At 31.8% G+C, this 17,441-nt stretch overlaps 4 protein-coding genes across 4 annotated transcripts; 3 read left to right on the top strand and 1 right to left on the bottom strand.

Moving 5' to 3' along the window:
* Positions 1-1,861: 1,861 nt before the first annotated feature.
* Positions 1,862-3,147, top strand: BKA55DRAFT_696622 (uncharacterized protein; the record flags this gene model as incomplete). The annotated part of the gene is made up of 2 exons (XM_046200283.1): positions 1,862-1,936; positions 2,341-3,147. The coding sequence occupies 2 exons, from the start codon at positions 1,862-1,864 to the stop codon at positions 3,145-3,147; spliced, it is 882 nt and encodes a 293-aa protein (XP_046042873.1).
* A 374-nt stretch (positions 3,148-3,521) lies between these two features.
* Positions 3,522-3,845, top strand: BKA55DRAFT_526318 (uncharacterized protein; the record flags this gene model as incomplete). The annotated part of the gene is made up of 1 exon (XM_046188825.1): positions 3,522-3,845. A coding segment is annotated over one exon (324 nt), but the record flags the coding sequence as incomplete, so codon positions are not given.
* A 9,436-nt stretch (positions 3,846-13,281) lies between these two features.
* On the top strand, positions 13,282-15,160 carry BKA55DRAFT_696620 (fungal-specific transcription factor domain-containing protein; the record flags this gene model as incomplete). Its single annotated transcript, XM_046200282.1, has 2 exons — positions 13,282-14,121; positions 14,177-15,160. 2 exons carry the CDS (start codon positions 13,282-13,284, stop codon positions 15,158-15,160), a joined length of 1,824 nt encoding a protein of 607 aa, XP_046042871.1.
* A 55-nt stretch (positions 15,161-15,215) lies between these two features.
* Positions 15,216-17,261, bottom strand: BKA55DRAFT_680555 (general substrate transporter; the record flags this gene model as incomplete). Its single annotated transcript, XM_046198219.1, has 5 exons — positions 16,981-17,261; positions 16,776-16,931; positions 16,341-16,719; positions 15,736-16,287; positions 15,216-15,687 (listed from the first exon to the last, which is right to left on the bottom strand). The coding sequence occupies exons 1-5, from the start codon at positions 17,069-17,071 to the stop codon at positions 15,216-15,218; spliced, it is 1,650 nt and encodes a 549-aa protein (XP_046042870.1). The 5' UTR covers positions 17,072-17,261.
* Between the last annotated feature and the right edge of the window lie 180 nt (positions 17,262-17,441).

The raw sequence follows: 17,441 nt of genomic DNA, 5'->3' as shown, positions 1-17,441 counted from the left end.
ATCTTAATATAAGCCTAAGACTATTCCTATATATTAATTAAGTATTATTTATTATATTAAAAGTTATTTAAGTATATCTTATTAAGATTAAAGTATAAATTAGTTAAATACCTTATTATTTTTTTTTAAATTTTTTTAAAATAATTTTAAAGTTAATTAAATTTATATAAATAAGGTAATAAGTATCTAGCTTAATAAAACTAGTAAATTAAAAATATTTTTTTAATATTATTAATTCTTAGCTTTAATATAATATATTTAAGCTTATATTAACTTCTAATACTTTAGTAATTTTAAAATAAGGTAACTGTTTCTTTTATTAACCTAAATACTAATAATATATATTAATTAATCTCTAATAGATTTTATTATTAAATTTATAAGTATTATCTTAAGGTATTATTTCCTTATATATTAGTTTTAGATTACTAGTATAATCCTAGTTCTTAATATATCTAATAATATAGCTGGCCTTTGTTGGTCTTTGGCATAGTATAAGAATAGCATACTATCCTTAGTTATAGCTCTCTAAGCAGAGGAAACACCCTTGCCCCCGGAATGGCTCAGGATAGTCAGGTTAGGATAGTTAAATAATAGGGATTAATATACTAAGTAAGGGTTACGAGATATTATCTCTAGACTAAGATTAGAATAGGAAATACTACTATAAGTCCCTTATTAGGCATATTATAATAAGAACCTTATTATAATTATATTTATAACTTAATTAAGCTTAATGGAGATTTAGTATTATATCTAAAGTAAAACTAAAGAGGATAAATCTTAGTTAGAATTATAAGAATAGCCTACCTAAGAATATATATTAGTAGATCTTTACTTAATATAAAGACTAAGTGTTATTTAGATCTTAATCCAGAGATAATATCTCTTAACCCTTGCTTAGCATATTAATCCTTATTATTTGACTATCCTGACCTGACTATCCTAAGCCATTCCGCCTAAACGCTTTCTTCTGCCCCAATCTCGTCCTCCTCAATCCCCCGCTTCCTCTTCTCTTCTCTTCTCTCTTCACACCACAACCACGCACAAGCGCGCCTCGAACATCAACAGTATGTCTTTCGTTATATACCTGCCTAGTTACAGATGTTTTATCTATTAACCTGGCAATAATAGACCAGATGCTAATATTGACATCCCCTTAGATTTCGCAACACGATGCCTTGACGTGCCGCACGGTCGCGCCTACGCGTGGCGATCGCCGACGTGCTTGCTGAGGAAATGATGGCCTAGGAGGTTGCCATTTCGGTCTTGGATGAGCCGTATAAACACATCGTCGAACATCATGCTCTCTCCCAGTATGTCGACGCATTTATCGACCCCGTGCTCCACCGTCTTATTGTCAGGAAGAGACGTGAAAATACGCTTCCTTAGTATAAGGAGTGGACTGATATCATTTGCCGACTTGTTGAAATTCACAAGGGCTGGTCCAAATATGATGAGACTCACTGGCTGGACCTTTTTTTTGCGGAATATGAAGCCCCCGACAGTGTTAAGGATTACCTTGCTGCGCTGAGCCCAGATGATTCCCCCTTGGGGGAAGAGTACAGGAAATTCCATTGAGTATGTTATCTTTCTTGGCGGCTGCTAGGCGGGTTCTAGATGATAGCTAACATGGAGTTTATCTAGGCTGATGGTAATAAATACCACCTCTATGCACTTCAGCCGGGATTTAACAGGTAAAAATGTTGAATGATATTCCCCTGTACCATTTAGTGATGCCTCTTTTAAATCTGCAATTCCAGCGACGCGTTCTGTGATGCCCCTTCAGCCCCGCACCTCTAGCGACGCGTTCAACGAGCCTCTTCGACTTCCCCATTCCCCATCATGAGCGTCGACCGCAATGAGCCTGATCGGCTTCCAGATCTTCAGAGGCGCGCTCAATGATGCCTCTTCGACATCTTTACCGATGCATTCAGTAATTCCTTTTCGACTTCACAACCTACCTCACCAAATCCTACCAACCTTCGACACCTACGCTCGGATCTTGCGACTGTCTTTTGGCCTCATATTGCGATATTACATTTCTCACAATCGCGCAATCAAGAGCTTCATTTTGATGTATGTTTTGCCCTGATCTCCACCGATTTCTGCGCCTCGATTTCGGCCTCCTGCTGACTTGACCTTGAGCAGATTTAACTACGATCTTGCGACTGCATTTTTGCCTCACATATTGCGATGTTACTTTTCCAATAGTCATAGAATTGAGAGCTTTATTTTGATGTACGTCTTGCCCTGATCTTCACCCAATTCTGCGCCCCGATTTCGGCCTCTTGCTGTACTGCTGTGACCTGGTCCCCTCGCTGACTTGACTCTGCGCAGGTTCACCCCGAGACAACCAGACAGCTGGTAGCTGCCGAAATTCAGACACCTTATGCCAGAAACACTAAATTCTACACCATCTATTCCTCTGCCTACAGCACACTATTGTCTTTTGTGGGCCTGTCTATTCCCCTCTGTAGTAAGGCCTTAACATCACCTTGGAAACAGCTTGGCCTCACCACCTCCCTAGCATCTCTCACCCTTGCGGTCAACACTCCCATATTACCAAATCCCCCCTACAACACCTGCCATTCCGAGGAGGATTTGGCCTTCCTGTCTGAGAGACAGGTCAGCCCAGAGATCTTCGACCTCACTGCCGAGGAAGGTACAGCTGGATGCTGTATAGTCAATGACCATGTCGACCTCACCATGACCCCCGGCGCCGGTGAACACCTAGCCCCTAACTGTGGTAAGCGCTGTCTCCCGACAACCAGGTTGCAGAATGATAATATCATCCAGGCAGGCTCGTTCCTCCAAGTCGAACCCTTCCACGTGGCCAACTGCTTCGCCGAGTTCATCCTTGTCAGGGCTCTGTCCCGATGCGAGACTATTAACAATGTTGAGATCTACGGCACACCCTTCCTGGCTGCTTACTCTGACCTGGCTATGCTCGATCTAGTGGCCGGTGAGGTCTACATGCTTGTCAAACAGGACTCAGAAGGCAAGTTACAGGATTTCACTATCACCGGCCTATCTATAGCCAAGCAGGTGCACATGCTCACCATGACCAACGCAACCCACACCGGCCTTGACCGAATCAACCCAGAAGAACATATCCACTACCCCAGGGACCTGACCTGTCGCTAGGTGCTAGAGGTCAGTTACCCGAAAGGTTCCAGGAAGCCGGATGAGACGGTGCTCCGCCGCCTCGTCGAGGATGAAGTCCCTGCCTGTTCGAGGGTGCCCAGCGACTGGATCCGAGCTGCGTGGAGGGGAGGCTGCCGACGACGCGACGCAGGACCACTGGCGGAAGTGTACAGTCTTTGACTGCTGCTCAGGGGCTGGGGGCGTCTCATGTGGTGCATCTAGGGCAGGCTTTGACGTCCCGTATGCCCTTGACGTCTGGGATACCTATAAGGCTAACCATCCCCAGACTGCACTGTTCCAGATGCCAATGGGTGAGTTCGTATCTAGCCAGAGCCCGGATGGGATGATGGTTGACGTCCTCCACTACTCACCCCCCTGCCCACACTCGCGATTCGGTACAAGACAATGCCAACATCTCTGCACTCTATGGATTAGGCGGGCTGATCACTATGCTGAGACCTAGGATTATCACTGTTGAGCAGACGTTCGGCATCACCCGTAAGGGCCACGCGTCATACTTCCACAACTTCCTTGCCGACTTAACAAAATATGGCTACTCCTTCTGCTTCAAGGTGATCAATCTTGCCGACTTAGGCGTCCCCCAGAGGCATAGACGGGTTCTTAGCATTATGCATACCGCGTGTGATGGACAGATAGCAAGCGAGTTCCAAGTGACCTTATCCAAAGACCGAGCATAACCGTGTATCTCCCTGGTAACACGCAGAAGCATATCTCGCCTGCCCTATACGGCCTGAGCTTCTCTAAGTTATCCTACAGTAGAAGAGGGGACCCGTTGCATCAGAAAACTTCGGACAGAAGGATATTGTCATGAGCAGTCGGCATGAAAGTTGAGATCAGTACCAACACTGCCCTCGGTCAATCTGTTTTGAGGCAGTTACACCGCAAGTACATAAATAATTAATGCTCATCAAATGCGATATGACTGTCGTTAATATATAGATTATTATGGTATTTCAGTATGCTTAACCTGATCCATTTCATGTACCCGTGTGAAAATTTGATCTGGAAATACGCCAGCCCAGACAGACATCTAAAATGAGCTAGGACCTTGCCTTCCCGCGTACTGTTTGTCTTCCACCGAAGCGATATTATTAACGAAATCGCCTGAACTTCGATCGGCTATTGAGTACGACTAACCCCCAACCGAGACGGACTGCAATCGTCACAAGATTGGAATATCGTATATTATCATGGTAAGCGACTGACATAATCAACACCTCATACTAATGGGCCGGCGATTGACCTGCAATTGATGTCATCTAATTAAATAACCTGTGCCTTGATGATCCGATATTGCTAGCATTAGGCTTTCTATCCATACTCCGTACGGCGCCTTATGGAATATGGAATGCAACCTATATAGAACTTAATCTATATATATAGAAACTAAGAAATAACATCATTTATATTATTAACTAAACCAAATCTAGGTTAGAGCTCTGCTAGCCAGCTAAATTATTTAACCCCTCTATATTATTATCCTTAATACCTTCTGCTTTAAGTAACTTTACTAGATAACCTTATATTATCTTGCTTTTAATCTAACTCTTTATGCATTTGCCTCTTTTAATTATATAACTACCTAATTAGCACTAGTCTTATAAAATTATATATTATGCCTTAGAGAAGATGTGCTCTAGCTTGGCAGATATAGCTAGTATTAAGAGGATATTAATAGCTATTTAAGAGAGATAAGGATATATCTATTATTATTTATCTCTAAGCTACTAAGAAAATAAAGAGCAGTTAATAATAATAGGCAGTTATATTATAAAAGCATTATACTTATCTAGCTTGCATATAAATAGGCTAATAATATCAAGCTCCTAAGTAAGTAAGTTATACTTATTAAGGCGCTGTATTTCATCTCTTAGCTATGGTGTCATAGTGGGGAGCAGGAGCTCATATGTTACGACCCTAGCGGTTACGTCACGTGAACCCTATTATTTTCCTCTAATAAAGAACAGAAGACGTTCTTCTAATACTAGACTAACCTTCTAAGTAGTTTAGTCTATTAATAAGATAGAGACTAATAACTTTACTTTAATAGTTTATCTAGACTAATATATAAATATTATTAGTTTATAAAGGACTAATCTTATTTTACTAATAGTCCTTACTATAACCTTAAGTATATAAAATATATTTATTAATACTTTTATAAATTCTAGCTTATTAGCTATTAATATAACTTCTTTATATTAATTATACTTAATATATATTAAATTTATTATTAAGAAATATAATACTTTAATAATAATTAATATATACTTTATATAATCTATTAATAATAAACCTAATATAGCTTAGTTTAATATAATTAAACCTAACTATTATATATTAATAGCTTGTATTTAAATTATATTATATAAATACTAAGTAATATAAATATAATAGCTATATTAGTTACTTCTATTTAGTAGAATATTACTGCTAATATTACCTTAACTTTAGTTAATAATAATTTACTTATTAACTAAGATATAAGAGAAAATAATAATAACTTATCTAAAAGTAATAATAACTTTAATATTATTTAGCTTTAATAGTAAATTATTAATATAATTATTAAAATAATAAAGCTTTACTAAATACTTATTAAAGTAATAAACCTTTAAGCCTAATAGGCTAATAATAACTAAAATAGACTTTAAGAAATATATAACCTTATTAATACTATTATTTATAATAAAAATACTAAAGAAATCCTTAAGCCTAACTTACCTAAGATATTTAATAAAACTCTAAATAAACTCTTTATATTCCTTACTTAGTATTAAGCCTTTATATCCTACTATCTAACTTAGTTTATAGAGGAAGTAAATAAAACTAGGTATATATTAGGATACCTTAAGGGCACTATTATATAATAGTTCTAGCTATTTCTTAAAGATTAAATTACTAAAGGAGACTTAAAAGTCTTTAAACCCTAAACCTATATATTATATACTAATTACCTAGCTTTTAAAAAAGCCTTATAATAAATATTTAAAACTATTAATAAGAAAGGATAAGCTAAAAGGAAAATTAAAATACTTAAATAAACTTAGTTTATATTTAAGCTTAAAGTAAAGTTCTTTTAATTAATATTTAAACTATCTTAAGATTAAGATATATTTATATTATTTTTCTTTAATATACTTAAAGAACTAGTATAAGATAAATTATATAAAGAAACTAAACTTAAAACCCTAGTAGATTATATTAATTAAGTAGGTAAAATTAATAACTAGTAATTTACTTAAAGAATTTAAAACTCTTATTATAATAAATAATAAAATATTAAACCTTATTATAATACTAAGTAAGGATAAAAATGCAATAATAATATATTTTATAATACTAAAGTAGGATTAATAGAAATTAAAATAGTTAAATAAGATAAATTTAAACTTATTTATTAAAACTATAATAAGAAAGGATATAAAGACCTAGAATATAAAAACCCTATTAAAACTAATTAAAAATATAAACTAATACTTAAAGGAAAGAAATATATTAATATTATAAAAAGAATAATAAACCTTAAATAGTAATTAGAATAGTTAATATAATTAAAAAAGATAGATATAATATATTTAGTATTAATTTTACTATAATTTTAGGACTATTAAGAGTATATAACTTATTCTTTAATAAAGATAAGATTTTTAAAAAATATTACTATAACTTAATACTAAAAGAATAATCTAGCTTAAGATATAAAATATTAATATTAATAAGAAAAAGAGAAATTAAAGAAGAAACCCTTAAATAAAAAGACTTAAATATATTAAAAATATAAAAAACCTTAAATACTAAAGAAAATAAAATAAGTAATAAAAGGGTTATAAAAGTAAGTAAAGTATTTAATAAAAAGAAAATTTAAAACTAAAATTAAATAATAAAAACTAATACTTATATAAAAAAAAAAAATAATAAATATAATAAAGTTATAATAATAGTTAAAAAAGGAAAAAAAGTTAACCCTAACCTAAATAATAAACTAAGTATTAAAGAACTTAATTAAGGTATTAACTAAGTATTAATATAAACCTTTAAGAAATTAAAAGTATTTCTTAAGATTTAAATAAAATAATTATATATAACCCTTACTTAATAGTAAATAATATTCTTATTAAAACTACCTTAAAGTAATTTAATAAATATTATAAAGACCTAGGCTATATTAAAGTAATTAAAATATAAAGAGAACTTAATACTAAGAAAATTAATTATTAAAAGGAATAAATAGTTTAAAATATTAAAATTATACCTTAATATAATAAAATTAAAAACTATTTTTAAAATAATAAATACTAAAAATATATAAAACTTACTAAAGAAAAAGTAATTATAAAATAAGATAATAATATTTATATTTAAGCCTATATAAAGAAAGTAATAAAAGATTTTATAACCCTAAAAGAATATATTTAACTAAAAGAGGAATTATAAAGGTATTTATATTACTTAAATATAAGTAAATATTATAAGTATTATATATATAATATTACTATTTATAATATTAATAAGATAAGGTAATAAATAATTACTTTTTAGTTTAAGTTAAGAATATTAAGAATAGAAATTATACTTAATTATTAATATAATAAGATATTAAGTTATATAGAGATATAAAGGATTTTATATAGCTAGGCTAGAAGCTTATATAGAAATATATAAAGACCTTAATATATATTAAAACTCTAAATATATTATATAATAAAGATAATAGTATAATATAAAGTTAATTAAAAGAAGATAGTATTAATAAAGGTATTATTAAAGTTTATTAAGATATAATTAATAAAAAGAAGAACTTTTTAAAAAAAATCCTTAAAAGTATTTTTAAATAGTTTAAAAAAAATAACTTTAATATTACTTATAATAGTAAAAAGAGAGAAAGGAAGACCCCTTATTAATTAAGAAGAAAAAGATATTACCTTAAATTATAAAATAAGAAAATAGCTTATAGAAAATACCTAGTAATTATTAATATAATAAATACCTAGATAACTAAATTATTTATAGTAAATATAATATAAACTACTTAATAATAAGAAAAGTTTATATTATTTATAAAAGAGTAATAGATAAGTAAAGAGCAGAAGAGCCAAACTCTTAAAAAAAGCTTTATAAATAATAATAAAATAAAATTAAAAAACTACTTATAACTAAAATATAAATTAAAGGCAAGTAGCTTAATATATTATAATAATAAAGTAAATATAATATTATTTCCCTTAATATAGTAATAAGCTTTAAATATTATAAAAATATAAAAAAAAAAAAAATTATATTATTATAATAAAAGGAACTAATTATAAATATAAAAATAGAAAAATTATTAAGAGATTAATTACTTTAAGGTCTTTATAAATAGAAAAAACTAAGAATTAACTTTAATATTATTTTAATAAATAGTTTTAACTTAATATTAAATATATATAGCTATAATGCTATAATCCTATATTAATTAAAGAACTGGCTAATAAATTATAAAATTATCCTTTAGATAATAATTAAATAATTTAGGAAATAATAATAAGAATCTTAAACTTTAACTAAAGAGGATAGTAAAGTCTGGCATAAAGAATATTTACCTATTCTAAAGGAATATAATATATATATAAAAAAGGCAAAAGAAAACATATTAAAAGAATAATAATAATCCTTAAAGGTAATTTAGATAATTAGATTAAGATATTAAATAAATAAAATAAATTGCCTTAAAGGAATTTAATAATTAGCTTAGAAATATATTATTAAAGTATTATATTTATAAGAAATTATTTTAAGAGGAACTAGATACTAAGTTACCTTAATATATAAACTATAATATTAAAATTATATTAAAAGATAAAAAGAATCTAAAATTCTTCCTTATTTATAACCTATTTAAAGATAAGCTTAATATATTTAAAAAGTAAATAAATAATATATTATAAAAAGGATATATTTAACTATTAAAATCCTTAGCTAGATATTTAGTTATATTTATATTAAAACCTAATATAAATAAACTATAACTTATAATAAATTATAAATAACTTAATAAAATTATAAAAAAGGACTAAATACCCTTACCCTTTATTACTAAACTTAAGGACTGCCTATTTAGTAAAAAAGTATTTATAGCTCTTAATCTTAAATCTACTTATAACCTTATTTAAATTAAAGAAGGTAATAAATAGAAAATAGCCTTTAGAATAAAATATAAATTATTTAAATATTTAATTATGCCTTTTAGATTAACTAATATACTTATAGTATTTTAATATATAATTATAAATATACTTTAAGAATACCTTAATATCTTTATAATATACTACCTAGATAATATCTTTATTTTCTTTAATATAAAAGAAAAATATAAAGAATATATTTATAAGGTTTTAAAAGTATTATAAGATACTAATATACTTATTAAATTAATAAAAGCTATTTTTATTAATTTTAGGTAACCTACCTAGGATATAAAATCTTATATAATAAAATTAAAATAAATAAATAAAAAATTAATATAATTACTAAATAAAAGACCTTTATATTAATAAAGGAAATATAATCTTTCTTAAAATTTATAAACTATTATTAATAATTTATTAAAGGCTTTAATAAAATTACTATCTCCCTTATTAAAATTATTAAAAAGATAAATAATTTTAATAAAGTAACTAAGTATAAAAGGCTTTTAAATAGCTTAAGGAAGCTATTATTAATAAACCTATCTTAGTAATATTTAACCTAGACTAGTAAGTTAAACTTAAAACTAATACCTCTAACTTTACTTTAAGAAGATAGATAGGATAATAAGATAATAATAATATACTATATCTTATTACTTTTTACTTTTATAAGATATATAGAGTAGAACTTAACTATCTTATTTATAATAAAAAATTCCTAATTATTATTAATTACTTTAAGGAATTTAGGTATTATTTTAAAAAAAGTAAATACCTAGTAAATATATTTACTAATTATAAGAATATAGCCTACTTTATAATAATATAAAAGTTAAATTAATAATAATTATAATATATTAAATACTTATATAAATTTAACTTTATAATTATATATTATAAAGGTATAGATAATAAATATATAAATACTATTAGTAAATAACCTAACCTTAATATAAGAACTATTAAAACTAAGAAATAACTTTTAAAGTTTAATTTAGAAAGAGAATACTAGTTTACTTAATTAGTAAAGATAATTATAAGAGTAGCTAAGAAGCTAAAACCCTTACTAAAATACTAAGTATTATTATACTAAAATAGAAAATAAGACTTTATTAATTAGCTTAAAGGATTATATTATAATTAATAAAGAAATATAACTTACTTTAATAAAAAATCGAGATTCCTAGTAAGTATATAATAGAATTCTTTAACTATTACTATAACTAAATACTATATAATAAAAACTATATTAAAATATAAAATATTATAAATAAAATCTATAATAATATAAACTTAAAAAGCTATATTTAAAATCTAATAGCTAATTATAAGAAATATAAATTAATTAAAACTATTACTTAAATATAAAAAAGTAAGAAACTTAAAAAATAAATAAAAGAAGCTAAGGCTAGAGAACCTTATAACCTATAAGAAATAACCTTTAGTAATAGGAAAAGAGTACTATATATACTATTTATCCTAAACAAGCTTAAAGAAGAATTAATATAAGATATATATAAATATCCCTTATATAGCTATTAAGGCATTATAAAAACATTAAAAAGAATATAAAGAAAATATAATATAAAGGGAATAAAGGAAATAGTAAAAAAGGTTATCTAATAATATAATTTCTACCTAAGAATAAAAGCTTAAAGATATAAACCTTATAGATAATTATAACTACTTTTAGTAATATAATAACCTTAAGACTTAATTATAATAGACTTTATTATAAAGTTACCCTTATTAGAAAAACCTTTAACTAAAATCTTTTATAATAATATTATAGTTATAATTAACTAACTTATAAAATTTTCTTATTATCTACCCTATAGGGAAGTAATAAATACAAAAGAACTTTCTTATGTTTTTTATTAATATATTATTAATATATATAGGTTACTTATAGAAATCCTTTTAGATAAAGGACTTATATTTATAGTAACTTTTTAGTAATTACTTATAGTATAACTTAGACTAAATTACTAATTTATAATAATATTTTAACTACAAGGTAATAAATAAACTAAATAAATAAATTAAATACTTAAGTAATACTTATAGTATTATATTAATTATAAATAAAATAATTAAGTTAAGAAACTACTAATAGCCTAACTTGCCTATAATACTATATATAATAAAAGCATAAAGCTTATACTAGCTTATACTAACTTTAGATTTATATTAAATATATATTATAATATATAATAAGAAAAATTAGTTAACCTAACTGCTATACTTAAGAGTAATAACCTTAAAAACCTATATAAATAAATAAAAATAAAACTTAAATTTATTAAAAAATATATAAAAAACTACTATAACTTAAAATAGTTAAAGGGACTAACCTTTTTAAAAGGAGATATAGTTTACCTAGCTATAAAAAACATTAAAATAGATTAACTAACTTATAAATTAGATTATGAATTTATTAGATCTTATAAGGTATTATAGAAAATTTTAGAAAATAACTATAAACTAGACTTATTATTAAAGGTTAGGCTTTATTTAATTTTTTATATCTTATTACTTAAATTAGTAGTAAATATAATATAAGTTAAAATAGGCAATAAATTATAATAAATTATAGGACTAAAAGCCTATAAAGTAAAAGTAATTAGGAAAATAAATATAATTAATAAATAAAGAATATACCTAATTAAATAAAAAAATTACTTAAAAAACAAAAATATATAAAAACCTCTAAAATATCTTACTAATACCTAATAACTCTTAAAGAATTTTTACTAGTAATGCTAATAAAAAAAATCTTACCTTAATTAATAATATTAAAAGCGCCTGCTAATTAAGCCTTAATAGTAATAAATAACTTAATATTATCTACTACTTTTAAATTATCTATAGTTTTAATATTATAATAAAGTATCTCTTTATTATACTCTTATAGCTACCTCTTTTAATAATAAAGATATATTAAATAACTTAATTATTTATTTACTTACTATTATAAGTTTATTAATTTAATCTTAGCTAACTTCTCTTTATACTTTAATTAATGCTTCTTAATAATAAAATAATTAGCTATAATAAGTTAATAATAAAAATTATATATTAAGAAAAATTTATAAACCTTTAAGAATAATAATATCCTTATTATTATACTTATAACTATAATAAGTATATTATATATAATACTTATAACCCTTCTTAGCCTAATACTTTAAGTTTTAAGGTTTATAATAACTATAAGGTATAATAAGAAAACTAGTATTTTTAATTAAAATTACTTATGCTTTTTAATTATAAGTAGCTTTTAACTTTAATATCTTATTAATATAATATTAAAAGGATAATTATAAGTTTAAGTTAAACTTATTAAAAGAAAGATAGTTAAAATAAGAGTTATATAGGTCTTAGGAATAAAACCTAATAGAGGGGAGATATTATATTATAATCCTTATAGTTATATTATATAAAACTTATAAATTTCCCCTAATTAATTAATAACTTATACTTTCTCCTTATTTTTATTATAAGCTACTTAATAAAACTTATAATTAAACTTATAACTTATATATAAGTACTAACTTATTATAATAAGTAATTATAAATATATAAAATATATTTATTAATACTTTTATAGATTCTAGCTTACTAGCTATTAATATAACTTCTTTATATTAATTAAGCCTAATATATATTAAATTTACTATTAAGAGATATAATACTTTAATAACGCTTAGTATATGCCCTACGCAATCTGCCAACAATAAACCCAGCACGGCTTAGTTTAACACAGTTAGACCCAACCGTCACAAGTATACTGTCTCGCTCGCTTATTCTATACATTATACTAAAATAAGCTTAGCACTTTCTATCACATGACCTTATTATTTTAGTTAACCTGACTTTGCCTCAAGGTTCTAGCTACCAAGAACAGATTATTTTGCCTCTGTATATGAATTGATAGAGCACCATGGCAAATGGCAATAAAGCCCCCAAGAAGTCAAATACTAAGCGTAGGCGCATTACACAAGCGTGCGACTACTGCCATCAACGCAGCATTAGATGCCGGCCGTCAAGCGACAACCAGGGATGTCAAAACTGCAAAGACTTTGCACAAGAATGCACCTATCATCGGACACCTCGACGACGCGGGACAAAGCCTCGGGATGAATCAACAGACCATGAGAACTACTCAGAAGACGCTGCGCGTCCGCCTCTGAAAGCTGCGAATGCTGGACCGGCCCAAGAAAGTAGCCATCCATCCCATGATGTGACATGCGTACCCAGGCCGCGAGCCGTCTCTGTTCACGACAATCAATGGAAGGCACCACATATTGCCAGCCAAGCCAGCATCATGGACCTAATTGAGATCTATTTCGAGGTTGTTTACCCAATATTCCCGTTCTTTCACCAGCCAACGTTCGTTAGACGAGTCTCTCGAGCCGAGTACACAAGCGAGAGATCCATCTTTTCTGTCACGATGGCTCTTTGTGCCCTGGTCAGTGGTCGCATACGAGACGGGTCAGTAACGAACCCCAAATGGGACCTCGAGCCACTATATAAGATACAACCAGAATTGTTCTACGATGAGGCCAAGAAACAGCTCCTGGATCTCGCGACAGAGTCAAACATACACATCCTTCGAGCGCATGCAATTCTTGCCATCGCAGCTATTCAAAATGGAAAGACGCGCGACATGCATCACCATCTTGGCTCGTATCACACTCTGGTGGCGATGGATGGATTACATAATGAGGCCAATTGGCCACGCAATATTGACGTCGTGGAACGAGAGGAGAGGAGAAGACTGGTCCGACATGCCAAATCATCGTTCCTGCGACAAGTAAGCTAACAGTGCTTTTTAGTTTTGGTCTATGTATACACTCGACATCTACACGGCAGTGGTTTGGGGTGGCATCATTCGATGTAGCGAGTGCCAATCTTACGTAGCCTATCCAACAGAAGTTGACGATGACATGATCGATGATAACGGAATAACAGCACAAGATCCAACACCTGGAAACGACAGTCAGTCTTTTGCAGGACGAGCGGACTGCTGGTTATCAGGGTGGAATTTCATCACAGACTTGTATCGCGTCCTCGAACATGCCTTGACGCGGCTCCGAGGTTACCGAAGGCGACAAACCACAAATTCGTTCTTGGTAGGGATGTTTGAGGAGGACTTTACTGCTGCCAAAGCATCAGTTCGCGAGAGCGTCTTTCAAATGTACCTCAACTTGCCGGATTGCTTCAAAGAAACACCCCAAATGGTCTGTAACGTCAAGAAAGATCGTTTCGGGTTCCAGGCCGCGAATATCACTGCCACATTTCAGTTACTGCGTATTGTCCTCTTCGCTGCTAACGGAAGCAGTATCGAAGAGCGTTGCCAGATCGCCAACGAAGTCGTCGAAGCATTTGTCTCTATACCGATTGCTTATCTGCTTTCTATCAGCACCCCGCTCCTGCACCATCTTGGAGGTATTGGAACAATTTTAGGTAATGTGTTGGAAGAGCCGCTCAGCGAGGTCGACTATACTCGTGTACGGGGAGTAATGCTCTCAATGGCGCAGCTGTTAGAGAACCTGGAGGTCATTCACCACAGCACCAGTGCGAGCGAGAAGCTCCGATCACAAGTTTCTCGAATTGATGAGTACATGACTAGACAGCGACCGATTGCCCCATCAGCCGCGGCCCTGACAGCATCTGAAGGCATGATGGAAGAATCGGTACTGGACAGCCATGTAGCCCAAAGCTATCAGGAGATCATCCCAGATGGTGCATTGGACTGGACTTTTCCAGAAAATGGAGAGCTTCTTGGAGACTTGACGTGGAACTTCAACTTGAATTGATATTTTAGTGTTAAAGAGCTTTCAGCTACGAGGTGCAATCTCGCATTTCAACAAGCTAACCATCGATAACATCTTGCTGCTCAATCGTACCATTTCCGCAGTTCTCCAAATCCTTCTGAGTGCCATGAACCTGCTGAACATATCCATCGACCTCATCAAGCAACTGTCTCGAGGCTACTGCGACGTCTTCGCCTGCTTCAGCCAAGCGCCTCTCATATTCCTCCATGTTCTTAGACACGAGGAGACTGTTGCTCGTGAACAAGAGGTTAATCTCCTCGAGGGACTTTTTAGATACTTCGGGGAAGAAGAACCAGACAAGAGGCATAGCAACGACATTCATGGCCCCGAAAAAAACGTAGGTAGCCCAGCCGAGCCTCTGAAGCATGATGGGAATGACGAATTGAGTCATGCCACAGCCACATGCCCAACCGAAGATTGTGAAGCTGTAACCTTTGGCGCGAATCTCCTGGGGCCAGATTTCGGTTCCATAGATCCAGCATGGAATGATGTTGAACATGGTGAAGAACCTGAATCAAGTTAGCAGAAATAACTACAATTTTCACAATGTGCCTTACCAGATATAGACGAAGACAAATGATGCCGCGGCGGTACCAAGCTGTTGAGACTTCTCAGAATCTGTAGCAGCCACGTCTTGGGAGGTCTTGATAAAGGCAGCAACAAGGAACAGGGCGATACCTTGAGTGACGAAAGAAACCATCAAGGATCTGATGCGACCAATTCGATCGATCACAAAAGACGCCGCTACAGTTCCCGGAATGCCAAAAGTGTTGGCAAGTCCAGCCAACCAGATAGATTTGCTTGTATCAAAACCAGCCAGGTTGAACAGGGTGCCGGCCCAAGCAGCAATAGCCAATATGCCGGTCCATTGCTGGATCCACTGAAGTGCAAAGCCCATGACTGCTCGCCTTCCAAGATGGAGGTTGCCAGAATATCGACCGCCGAGTGCTATGTTGAGGAGGTCGTTGCGACGGTTATGGGTGGCTTCGACAATTGAGTCGATTTGCGCAAGCTCGGTAACTATTTTGGGTGTGTCTTGAGTCAGGTCGCCTCGAAGTTTGCAGAGGATATCGACAGCCTCTTCTCTTCTCCCGTTTGCAATGAGCCATCTAGTCTTGTCAGCATACAAGTCCTTCAATGTTCAGTTATGACAGAAACACACCTAGGAGACTCGGGCAGGAATGGGAGAGCAATGTCCACAATGATAAGAGGAATGGCCATCCAGGCGAGCGGAAAGCGCCAACGGAACTCCGTGTTGGTGTTGCGAAGACCAAAGTTGAGCCAGTATGCGATGGCGATGCCTAGATAGTTGGAAACAAACACCAGAGAGAAGCTAGAGCCACGATCATGGGCTTCGGACAGTTCGCTGACCCAAGGAGGTACGATGGCATTAAGAAAGCCAATCCCTAGACCAGCGATAATTCGAGCGCAGAGGAACATGTTGGAGTTAATACTGCCCGCCATGAGAGCAGCACCGAGGATGCCGCAGAGCGTGCCGACGAAGACACCGCGTTTGCGGCCAATCTTGTCCCCGACCCATCCTATAACCGTGATTAGTATGATCCCGGATTCTTCAAGGTATGTCTAATCGACTAACCACCTATAAAACAACCCCACATGCCTCCAAAGTAGTAAGCTGCTGCAAGACCACCTTGTTTGGTTGAGTTGGTTACAACTCCATTGGAGCCAATGCCAGCCATATCGATGAAGCCAGCGGTCTCGCTCACAGTCCCCAGCACACCTTGGTTAAACCCTATGTTATGTCAGTTGGTTCATCTTAACAATAATTGTGGCTATCTCACCTTCAAAGATCAAGGCTGTTGAAGCGACAAGGTTAATAAGAAACAACAACGCCTTGCCAGGCACATGCCTCCAGACATGAAAGTTGATCATAGTGTAGAATGCAGTAGCTCAGACGTCGGTATGTTTGCGGTACTGATGGGATGATTGATGAACAGTGTCCTGAGCCCCAGGCATGAAGTGGAATCGACGAGATTTATATCCTTCGCAACATGATCAAAGAAGGGGTTGTCTAGGAACCAAGGAAACGTTTCAAGTGACTAACCTTGAAGCTATTTCCCCGTGATTCCCCAGGTCGAATCACGGAGTTTTGCGGGGGCGACTGTTAGTGGCGAGAACCGAGTGGCGTCTGGTACGCTTAAACGCTTAAACTCGTGGCCCTTGAGACAGGGGCTAAAAGGCCCGCTTAACCATTTAACAGTTGAAGCTTTTAACCGTTTAGGCGAGGTATGAGAGGCGAAAC

The sequence above is a fragment of the Fusarium redolens genome, assembly GCF_020744475.1.
Source record: "Fusarium redolens strain MPI-CAGE-AT-0023 chromosome Unknown BKA55scaffold_23, whole genome shotgun sequence".
In the NCBI taxonomy this organism is placed as follows: domain Eukaryota; kingdom Fungi; phylum Ascomycota; class Sordariomycetes; order Hypocreales; family Nectriaceae; genus Fusarium; species Fusarium redolens.
The sequence above is the reverse complement of the archived record's forward strand: the minus strand, read 5'-3'. Positions and strand labels throughout refer to the sequence as shown.